At 45.7% G+C, this 12,057-nt stretch overlaps 1 protein-coding gene across 1 annotated transcript in view; it reads left to right on the forward strand.

Annotated features, from left to right (window-relative positions):
* Positions 1–233: 233 nt before the first annotated feature.
* Positions 234–12,057, forward strand: part of LOX (lysyl oxidase) — a 34,290-nt gene continuing 22,466 nt past the window's right edge. Inside the window, exon 1 of the mRNA XM_075601024.1 lies at positions 234–1,239. Coding sequence (XP_075457139.1) covers positions 570–1,239 — 670 coding nt within the window. The 5' untranslated portion in view covers positions 234–569. The remainder of the gene's footprint in view (positions 1,240–12,057) is intronic.

Genomic DNA, 12,057 nt, shown 5'->3' on the forward strand with positions numbered 1-12,057 from the left:
CTCAAGAGCTAATAGCATTGTAACGTGTGCATAGTTTGGCTTTGCTTAGTTGGCAATGTATGTCTGCATCTCAGTTAAATTCCTCCAGGATTGTCCCTGGGTTGACCCCTTCAGAGCCTAAAGGGGTCAGTAGATGTGCCCTGGACAGTGTGCGCCCTGTAGGTCTCAGTCTGTGTGTGCTCAGGGTAGGCAGATCTTGAAGATATGTCAGCCTGCACGTTCCCAATCGCATTACGTGAACAAATAACAGAGGGGGCAGCCAGCCAGAAAACCTTGTATAACTTTTAAAAATGTGGCAGAAACTTTAAAAACTCCCATCCCTCCTCCTCTTTCTCCACTCCAGACACCAGCAAAGTCACAGGAAGATGAGAAGTTGCTTGCTTATTTCTCTCCTGCCTAATATCCCTGCAGCTACTCTATTTTAACAAAATCAGTTTTATTTCGCACTATTATAGCTTTTGAAGCCTACCAAATTTAGCTATTTTTTTTTCTAATGTGAACATTTTAACTATTGATTTTCTTTCTTAATTGTGGTTTTGAAAAAAAAAAAAAAAAAAGGCTGAAAGAAGATGGGTTGCTCTTTGGGTGGCATCTTTTTATTGCACCTGGCGGTGTATTTGCATTGCACTTTGCAAGGGAGCTGCCAGCAGCAGAGAAACCCCAATGGCCCAGGTCCTTTGTGGAGGCAGAGGGTGCAGTGGGAGAACAACGGGAAGGTGTACAGCCTGCTGAGCCACGGCTCAGAGTATCAGCCTCCCAGAAGGAGGGAGCCGGCAGCTAGTGCTCCCCGCAGCCCTGTGCTCCTGCTCAGCAGCAGTAACAGCAGTAACAGCAGCAGCAGCAGCAGCAGCAGCGCATCCCCGGGTGCCGCAGGGAGACCTCAGCCTTCCAGACCTGATCCCCCCGCAGGTGGGGACCGGCAGACCACTGACAGCCACCAGACTCGGGGGGCGGCGGCGGCTGCCCGCTTCTGGTTCCAGGCAGGGAGACAGAGGAGCCCGGGGGAAGATGCTGCAGAGAGGCGCCAGGGCGCAGCGCATCCATCAGGCGCACAGCAATCCCAGGGCGGGAACGGGACGGAAGGCACCAGGGCCAGGCTGGATGTGATGCAAGGAGACGACCCGTACGACCCCTACAAATCCGAAAACAATCCTTATTACAACTACTATGACTCCTATGAGCGGTCGAGGTCCAGTGGCAGGCAGAGGCCGGGTTATGGCACTCGCAATTTTCAGTATGGTAAGAAATGAGGAACTTGCATGGGATGGAGGTGCCAGCATCAATCACTCTGTTGACCTATGTTAACAAATGTACTTGCACAATTTACCTGTATCGTCCTAGATATGCTTTATTGAAAAAAAATGCAGTAGCTGTCTGTATTGGACAATAATTAATTGAAAGTTATATTTGTAAAGATGGTGTCGGTTGTGAATATTCAGAGAACTCATAAACCCTTTGTAGTGCTGCAGGCATAAGCAGACTATGCAAAGCCTCAAGCACCTCAAGGGGGCTCCAATTTACCATGAACTGAAGGGGAATGAGGTTGGGAGATGACGGTTTGTTCAACGTACTGTATATGTGTGTTTATAGAGTACAGTAAGATCCCAGTCTATACCTTATGCCAGTGTTTTTCAACTTTTTTTTTAATTATTAAGGAACCCTAGAATTATATTGTGCAATTCTAGGGAACCCCATATCTCTCCCCACTCCCCTCTCTCTCTTCCCCTTACACTCCCTCCTCAGAATCCCCCTCTATTTCCCCCTTTCACTTCCCCTCTTTCTGCCCTCTCTTTTCCTCTCTTACACTCCCCCTCTCTATTCTCCCCTTCCACACTCTCTCTTCACCCTTAAAATCACCCTTTCTTCCCCCTTCCACTCCCCCCTATTTCTTTTCCTCTCTTCCCCTTCCCCTATTTCTGCCCTCTCTTTTCCTCCCTTACACTCCCCCTCTCTCTATTCCCCCCATACATTCCCCCTCTCTTCTCCCTTTACACTCCCCTTCTCTCTCTTCCTCCTTAAACTCACCCCTCTAGTTCTTCCCCCTTACACTCCCCCTCTTTTCCTTTACACTCCCACCTCTTTCCCCCTTCCACCTCCTCTCTCTTCCCTCCTTACACTTGCCCCGATTTTGCCCTCTCTCTCTTTTCCTCTCTTACACCCCCATTTCTGTTCACCCCTTACACTTCCCCTCTATTTCTCTCTTACCCCCTTACACTCTCCCCTTTCTCTCTTACCCCCTTACACTCCCCCTCTCTTTCTTCCCAATTACACTCCCCCATCTCCATGTTCCCCCCCCTTAGACTCCCCCTTCTCTTCCTCCCTTAGGGCACAATTATAGTAGCTGCGACGGCACGCGCATTGGTGCACGCCTCAGAAACAAATCAGTGGAAGTCAATGAGGACGGCCATATTGCGCGTGAGCCAGAGCGACCACACAACAAATTTTTCAAGCTACAAATAATTTTGTTATTTTTGCACGGTGGCGTGTCACTTGTGCGGTTCAGCCATTTAGGGTGAACCAGCCTTGTGACGTGTCTGGCACGCCTCCCCGCCGTGCAAACACTATGAGCACAAATTGCTCGAATGACAGGCGGGCACAACGTCATGTGCTTTGTCGCACACCCACTATAAACACAGCTTTACTCTCCCCGCCTTACACTTTCCCTCTCTGTTCCTCTCTTACACTCCCCCCTACTTGCACTTCCTCCCTCTTCCCCACCACCCTTCCACTCCCCCTCTCTTCCTTCCTTCCTCTCCCCTTCTCTTCCCCCTTACACTCCCTCCTTCTCTCTCCTCCCCCTTAAAGTCTCCCCTATCTTCCACTATTACCCCTTCTACTCCCTTCTCTCTCCCCCTTCCTCCCTTACATCCCCCCTTTCCTCCTCCCTTACACCCCTCTTCTCTCTCTTCCTCCCTTACTCTCCCCTCTCTGTTCCCCCTTACAAGCCACCTTGTCTTTCTTCCTTCCTCACTCCCCCATCTTTCTGTTCCCCCCTCACACTTCCCCTTTCGCTGTTACCCCTTACACTCACCCCTTTTCTCTTTTGCCCCACTTACATACCTCCATTCTCTGTTCCCTATTTACACTTTTACCTCTCTGTTCCCCCCTTACACTCCCTCATTCTCTGTTCCCCCCTTACACTCCCTCATTCTCTGTCCCCCCCTTACACTCCCCCTTCTCCCTGTCCCCCCCTTACACTCCCACTTGTTTTTTCCCTCCCTTACATCCCCCTCTTACATCCCCTTTACACTCCTCCCTTCCTCCCTAACAATCCTTTCTTCCTTATACTCCCTGGTTCTCTCTTCCCCTTTATCTATTACACTCCCCCTCTGTTCCCCCCTTACACCCACTTCTTTCTTCCCTCCATTACACTCCCCTCACCCAGATTCTTCCCCCCATTACACTCGTCCCTTCGCTCTCTTCCTCCTTACCAGTCCCTTTCCCCCTATACTCCCCACTACTCTCTTCCCCTTACACTCCCCATTATCTCTTACATCCCCCTTACACTCCCCTTATCTCTTACATCCCCCTTACACACCCCTTCTTCCCCCCTACACTCCTCCCTTCTCTCTCTTCCTCCCTAACAGTCACTTTTCTCCTTATACTCCCGGATTCTATCTTTCCCTTACACTTCCCCTTCTCTCTGTTCCCCCTTACAGTCTCCCTTCTCTTCTATTACCCCTTCTCTCTCCCCCTTCCTCCCTTACATCCCCCTTCTTTCTTCCTTCCTTACACACCTCTTCTCTCTCTCTCTTCCTCCCTTACTCTCCCCCCTCTCACTCTTCCCGTTTACACTCACCCATCTCTGTTCCCCCCTTGCACTCCCCCTTCTCTCTGTTCCCCCTTATACGCCCCTTCTCTCTGTTCCCACCTTACACTCCCCCTTCTTTCTTCCCTCCCTTATTCCCTGGTCATTCCCCCCCCCCTTACACACACCTTCTTCCCCCCTTCACTCCTCCCTTCTCTCTTTCCTCTCTAACAGTACCTTTTCCCCTTATACTCCCTGATTCTATCTTCCCCTTACAAATGCCCCTTCTCTCTGTTCCCGCTTACACTCCCCCTTATCTCTTACACAACTCCCTCTTCCCTCCATTACACACCCCTTCTTCCCCCCTCTTCCTCCCTAACAGTCCCTTTTCCCCTTATACTCTTCCCTCTCTCTTCCACCTTACAGTCCCCGTTTGCGTTCCCCCCTTGCTCTCCCCCTTCTCATTGTTCTCCCTTACACCGCCCCCCATGTATTCCCCCTTAAAGACCCCCTTCTCTGTTCCCCCCTTACACCCCTCCCTTCTCTCTCTTGCTCCCTTAAAGTCCCTCTTCCCATTATACTCCTGCTTCTCTTTCTTCCCCTTACACTCCCCCTCTCTCTGTTCTCCATTTAAACTCCCCCTTCTGTTCCTCCTATCTTCCCCTTTACAATCTCTTCCCTTTCTCTGTCTTTATCCCTTACAACCCCTCTCTCTCTTCCTCCCTTATACCCCCCTCTCTTCTCTCGCTATTACACTCCCCCACATTCCTCCCTTCTATATCTTCTTCCCTTAAAGTCCCTCTTCCCCTTACACTTCCCCTCTCCCTGTTCCCCATTTACACTCTCCCTTCTGTCTTCCTCCTTTCAATCCCCCTTGTCTCTCTTCCTCCCTTACACTCAACTTTGCTCTTTCCCACTTGCACTCTCTCTTCTTTCTGTTCCCCACATACACTCCCCTCTCTGTTCCACATTTACACTCCCCCTTACACTCCTCTTTTCTGCTCCCCTTCTCTCTTTTCCCCCAGTAAGAGATGTGTGCAGAGGTACACTAATGGAGACTTATTTGGGTGAAATTAAAATATGGCTTTATTGAGCTGGTTCTTTTAAACAACAAACCATAAAATAAAGCTCTACTCCCCTTGGGAGATTAACTACACAGTATATGCCCTAACTATCTGTGACTGTCTGGATAGGCCAGTTCCCAGTCCTAAAAACATAGAACAGTTAATCAGGGAGCAATATATACTAAGTCTTATCTGACCATGCTGGTCCGGCGTTTTTGGTTTCTCCAGATGCAGGCTTTGCAGTCCAGCCACTCCCAGGAATATCAGTCTAATCTTAGTGTCTTGTTGTCAGCAAAGCCTTTGTGCTTAAGACATCATCTTCTCCTCAGGTCAGCCCATTTGTGTACTAAGGAGTCTCTCCTGGAAGTTTCCCACTGGAGGCTTTTCTAGAGCTCTGATTAGCCAGGTGGGGCCTGCTTAATTGACTGGCTGCAATTAACCAGCTCCCTACTGAATTCCTCAAAGTATTTAGATCCAGTTTTACTTAACCAGGGATAAGTCTCTGTTACTGTACATACCTCCCCTGTTTGTTGGAAGCTTGGGCTAACCATGGCTAAAGCCCATCCTTCCACTCTAACTCTAGATATCCCTGCGGCTCGAATGAGAGTGGATGGAGGAAGAGAACCTTCAGTCCTCTTGGGATTGGAGTTTTTACCCATTCTGACTGACCCCTGTGGCATCTCAGTTTAGTAGTTGGTAGACTTCTTGTCCTGACGTATTATCACTTTTACGCTGACTAATTCTTCAATGCGTGGTGCACTCCTAAGTGATGTCTGGCAGGGTATCTCTGCTATAGTAGCACAATTTTAAAGCTTCTTCAGTACCAGATGACTGGTCTACAGATTTCTCATTCACCACAGGCCGATCTGTAACAAGCACGACCCCCTCATCAGTAGAGAGGTAATTTGCAGTTGGTTCAGGATACTTAGATTCCAGTACATCATCAGTTGTAGTTTTCACACTTAACCGTTACCCGTGGCCTCTCTTTTTTGTAGACAACTAGTGTTGTACCTGTAGGTGTGTGATCACTGAAACAGTTATGCCTCATTCTAGCCAAAGACTGAACCTTTGTAGCGGCTATTTGATTGTAAAGAATCTGGATTGGGCCATGTGGGCATGGTAGAATGACTGGATTTGTATTGCGCTTCTCAGTTGTAATTCGGTTCTTCTTTCCTGAATTGTGTGGGAAGTTGATTGCAGCACTCAGATGGCATTGCGGGTGTGCTTATAGCAACACACAGCTTGCTTGGTTGTGATGTAGGACCTATATCTGGATTAGATTATACAAGCAGCTTCCTTCATTTTTTTGGAGCATCTTTGCTGAAGACACTTTCTAACATTTGACTGGAGCAAGATTACACATTGCTTCAAATATTCATAATTCTTTCTTTGTCATCACATACTCCATATGGATTGGAGAATGCAGCCTGCTTTATGCTGGCGATTTAGCTGATGAGTTTTTGTTCTTCTGTAGACAGGCTGTATGGTGAGTGCTGCAGAGCATTTGCACAGATACCTTTCTCTCTCCAACCTTGCTTGGACAAGAGCTTTGTAGTATTTCTGAATTACTCTGCTGCTTTTCTCCCTTTTCAACAAGTTTAGCTCTTGCTTCAGTTTCTGGACCTGCTCCCTCTCATACTGAGTCACCTGGCCTCTAAGTTTGACCTTCAGCGATGCTCTGGTGATGCTCAGTGTAGCCTTCAGTTCCTCATGCTGCTCTGTAATGACACACTGGATACTCAGACATTCCTGCAGCGCTTGTACTTCACTAGCAGCCTGTAGATTTTCTTCCTGCAGAGATCGCTGCTTCTCTTTGGCATTCTGGAGGTGTGTACATGGACTTTGCAGTTGGCTCTGCAGTAGGTGCTCTGCATGTGTGCGTTGCTCCAATGCTTCTAACTTTTCATGTTCAAATAGTTTCATAATTTTTTCTAGCTCATGCAGCTTTTCATTCCTATCACTGACGTGGTCAGTAAAATCAGAATGTTCTTCTTTCAGACTTGTGTTTTCTCTTTTTACAGTCTCTATAATATTGAGGTCCTCATTATACTCCTCCTTCCATTTACACATTTCTAAGTTGAGACTCCCGGTCTCCTGGTGTGAGACTTTTATCTCTAGGTTGAGGGTGTGAAGCTCCTTCTGAGAGACTTTAAGATCCATATTAATTGAAGCTCTGGCACGCCCCTCCAGGACAACATTAGGGAGTACCTATGATTATTCAAGTTGTCTCACTCACCAGTTATGATCCAGCTCTAGGGTATTACTCACCGGCTACCTTGGGGGTTTGGTTGATCCCGTTGGAGTTCCTCTCAGACATCCCCATTTCTTATTGTTGGTTAACCCTATATCAGAGCCTAATAGGATCAAGACCATTACGGATTAATCTAAACTGGATTGGTTACACTTACCTTTGATGTCCATCTTCACATTTATGTACTAGTGCCTACTCACATGCTCTTGAGCTCTGTAGTCGGGAGGTTTCCTCCACTTGTTTTTACAAGATCCATATTAAGCCTGCATATATATTTTTGAGAGACATCCAGCTCCTTGGCAAGACTGTGAAATTCCTTTCTGGCAATTTCCAGTTCTGTGTGGCGACCGCTGATCTCTTTCAGTGCTTCCTCATACTTCTGTTTCATATTAGCAATTATTCTGTCAGACTAGCTCCTTTTTTCATCTGTGGCGATAATAGTAGCATTCGCAGTATCTAGATCAGTCCTTAGATACTCCAATTCGGCCCTGGATTCAGAGTACATTGCGAGCACTGTCTTCTGTAGCTCAGCGTTATCTTCTCTCTCCAGCTTCAAATGTTCACGGAGCATATCAAAGTCATGCATGGCAGTTTGCAGGGCATCTTGAGGGCTGGTCAAGGGATCGTCACTCACTGGTACCGGCTCCGCTTCCCTGGTATGGTTGGTTGAGGGTTCCTCACTGTTAGGACTGGACAGACACTTCTTTGGGGTAAACAACTTCTGCCTTGGGCCCTCTGGATATTCTGTCATCCGCGAGATGAATCCTCCAATTGCTCTAGGCTGCAGGGCATCTCAGACCCCCATTTCTTCTGCGGGATCTGAGGAAGTGTCGGTTCCTTCCACGGTCAGTTAAGAACTGCTTTTCTTTTTCCACCTTTTTGTTTTAGACGACTCCGTCCCATCAGGGATACTGGGGTCTCCTTCTGTATTTGAAACCAGCAGTTTCACTGTAACCGCCATGCTTTCCTTGCAATTGCGGTTGGTGGCGTCAATATTCAGCGATCTTATGCTCCCGCTCTTGTTCCTGCTGATCATATTCGTCATCATAGAGACCGGTCTTTTCGGTGTGTACCGTGTTCAGGCACCTCGACCATCAAAGGGGTGTTTTGTGGGTGTGACTCGGTTCGGGTCCCACATACGAGATATCTTTATCCTCATCTGTATCCTCGTAGGACAAGAGGGGGCACTCTTCAGTGGAGTCAGGTTCATTACAGGAACGGAACGCCACATCTTGTCCTCCATTTTGGCGGTATGTATTTTTCTTCCTGACCTTGGGAGGCGCTATTGCAGCTGTTTTTTCCATATTCGCTAGAACCCCGGCTTGTAGTCCTACAGGTGAGCAGACTTTGCTTGCAGAGTTCGTAGCTCTGACAGGTGTCTCTGTAGACTTTTTCTTCTTTACTTTGGTAGTTTCTGAAACATCAGCAGTATTGTGCACACATTCTTTCTCATCAGTGTTACTAGATGTGCACTTGCTAAGACAAACTTCTGCAATTTATTTGTGATCACAGCGCATTGCTTGCTGCTGCAGTTGCTGGGTTCATTGAAAAAAATATTCTTCTGGCTGCTGTGCTTTTTCTGGGGCCACATAGTCATCGTCCTTATCATCAGAATAAGGCATGAAGGGACATTGCTCCGCGTGGTTGGGCTCTTCACACCAGGAACACATTTTCTTCCCCATTTTTGCAGAGTCTGTACGTAACTTCAGCTGGGCGGCCATTTTAAAATCCCACCGTTTTTTTCTTTTTTTCACAAATGGTGGGGTAGACTCTGGTCACAGCATCAGTACCTTGTGTGGGTCATCATCTGTCGCAGTCCTCCCAGTCAAACTGTGGCGTTGTGGCTTTCTCCAGTGCAATGTAGATTTCCTGTCTGGATGTGTAGCCCTTTAATTCTGGTCACTTCTGTACGTGATTCTCTGTTTTGTTCCTCAGGCTGTTGCAGGAATTGTATGCAGGCAAAAGCACCAAAACTTTCACAGGCAGCCTTCGGTGCCCATTTGAAATTCAAGGGCTACCTCTCCCTGGTGTTTTTGGCGTTTTTGGTTTCTCCAGATGCAGGCTTTGCAGTCCAGCCGCTCCCAGGAATATGAATCTAGTCTTAGTATGTCTTGTTGTCAGCACAGCCTTTGAGCTTAAGACATCATCTTCTCTTCAGGTCAGCCCAGATGTGTGCTAAGGAGTCTCTACTGGAAGTTTCCCACAGGAGGCTTTTCTAGAGCTCTGATTAGCCAGGTCAGACTGCAATTAACCAGCTCCCTGCTGGATTCCTCAGAGTATTTAGAAACAGGGAGCGGCATCATCGGAGTGACAGCGAAACATGTCAGAGCACCAGGTGACCTGAATAAAATGCATAGGGTGGTCCCTAAGCTTTGGGAGCATCACCAGTGCTACTGTGCCGTTCCCTGAGGTCTGCACTAAAGAAGCCGAGGCTCCCATAGGCTTAAATGTCATTGTGATGTCACCCGCCAGATTACCCGGAAGTGAGATGCACGAGGAGACTGGAATCAGCTGAGCACCAGCAGGACGACGAAACAATCTGACCCAGAGTGGTCTAAATACTTGCGAGTTTCCTGGAGCATTTGAATTGAATGGGCTCACTGCTCATTTGTGTTTTAATCATAAAATGTTGTTACACTATTCTACCTCTTCTTTTTGATCTGGAGCATTCCTGTCCCATCTACAGTACTACCATTCCAGACCAGATTATTATCTGAAACTGCTTGAATATTTCTTCCACCACACGAGTGGGCACTAACTAGATTCATCAGATATTTTTGATTTATACATTGCATCTTTGCACTAAGTCTTTTTTCTTCTTTTTACATGCCTGTCGGGAGTTTGCGCTTTGAAGTGTTTTGTGACGTCTATCTAAGGGTTGTCGAGAAACACCCTTCTACCAGCTGCATCTCCCTACATGGTGATATATATATATATATATGGTGATATATATGTTGTACTCCAGTAATTGCGTTTTTTCAAATAGGTGTTTTGGGTTTGCACTTTCTTTTCTTGTTGCACAGAACCTGTGGAAGACATGCAAATACACTTATGGTTCTCTATTTTTGCTGTACTTTATACAGTATAAGGTTTTTTTTGTTTAAATCTTACTATAGCCTAAATGTGTCAAGAGTATTGGGCACTTTAAGAGGGGGTTTTGTTGAAATGTTATCCTTACAGAATGCAATTGTACAACTATAGCACATGTTCATTTTCACCTGAGAGCCGATTAATACTTTTACTGTGCAAAGGTCTTCCACTGTCTGCTATGACCTATAGAACATTGTAGTAGACTAGTTTTACTCATTCATCTATATACTTCTGTACTGCTGTATGATCCACATTAGCAGGGAAGTGATCCTGATGACATACCTCAATGGCCAAAATAATATATGCCTGACAACCCAATAACCCTTACAAAGGTACCTAATAGGCAGTTGCAGTGGCACTTATTGTTGGTAAGCCATTCAGTGTAATCGTAAAGATGGGAGGAGTTAAGTTACAACAACTTTTTTTGTTTTGTTTTTATAAACAAACTTTCAAATAAGGACAAGCAAGTACTGTACAGTAATACTAATTTACAAAACACTCAATGGAATCAAGCTCTCCAGAAATCTGATACATTTATATTTATATATCACTTGGAGCAGTGCCTTTGTGGTTTGTCATGAGGATTTTCAAAGAACAATGTATCATGTGGGAATAAACAGGACTCAACAAATACTGCTGAGGTTCATCAGTCAAAAAGAAAATGTGTTCACCTGTGGAACCCAGCACAATAATGGCCACAGGTGCAGAAGTAGTCCTGGGAGGGCAGAGCTGTTAATCCCCACACTGCTTCCCAATGTTGCACTACACACAATAACGTGTGTAGTGCTGTGCAAATATTGTGTGGCATGTTTTAGTGAAACAGGGTGGTGATTGACAGCTCTGCCACCAGTATGGTTTTTTTCCATGCAGTCTTTCTTTTGCTCATTATGCTCTAATTGTACACTCATTCTGGATGGGTGAATTAATGGACTGCCTTGTAGTTCATAGATATAACTGGTATTTTCAGAATCTTGTGTTTCCTGGCAATCTCTTGCTCATGGTGCATTAGCTCATGGTTACAGAACTACTGTATTACACAGCACTTCTTAAACTTAATCTAGGCGTTATATTTGATTTGTTATATACTCATCCACAGAGGTTTGTAACACAAACTGTAGCAAAGAAGCAATCTCTGTATCAAAAATAAGAAAACATCTAACGGCTCACTTGAGGTATTTCAAGTCAGTGAACAAAAGACAACATCAGATCCCACTTAGTTATACTAGTAATTTACTGTCAATATTATAATAGCTCTATTGCTCCTGGTAAAATCTATATTTTTGTAGGTTATAACTTTAAATGAACCAACAGGCCAAATCTTTGTAGATGCAGCAGTATGTACAGAGTTGTCAAAAGCGCTCTGGTCTCTTCTTGTACATTGTACACATTAAATTTGTTTCCTGTTAAGGAATATTACCTAAACTGCTGAGGTCGTAATTGTTTTCCAAACAAACTTTACTTTACTATGTAGATCCAAACTTCCTTGTGGTCTAAATTAAAATACGCACAAAATCCTCCATAGAATGTATAGCTATGTTGTTACACCTTCTGTTTATTCTACCGGAAAGAGCAGCTGCAATTCATATGTATTAACTTGCAAGTTCCGCCACTATAACAATGTGGTAAACAAAACCAACAATTATGCTTCAAAGTGTAATAAGTCATGTAGTCGAGATAATTAATTTAGAGAAGTTTGTCATCTTATCACCTACAGTATTTGTACTGGTTCATTTGTCTAATTTCTCATTTAGGGTAGGTATAGATGTACCCACAATTAATGTTCCCACTGCCGTGGAACACACAGAATCGGTAGGGGGTCCCATTCTAAACAACAGACCCCCTGCAAACAGCTATGGCGTTTTGCTTTTCTAGCTGCCTCTCCTGGGGACATTAAATCATAATAC

The sequence above is a fragment of the Ascaphus truei genome, chromosome 1 (assembly GCF_040206685.1).
Source record: "Ascaphus truei isolate aAscTru1 chromosome 1, aAscTru1.hap1, whole genome shotgun sequence".
Lineage (NCBI taxonomy): Eukaryota > Metazoa > Chordata > Amphibia > Anura > Ascaphidae > Ascaphus > Ascaphus truei.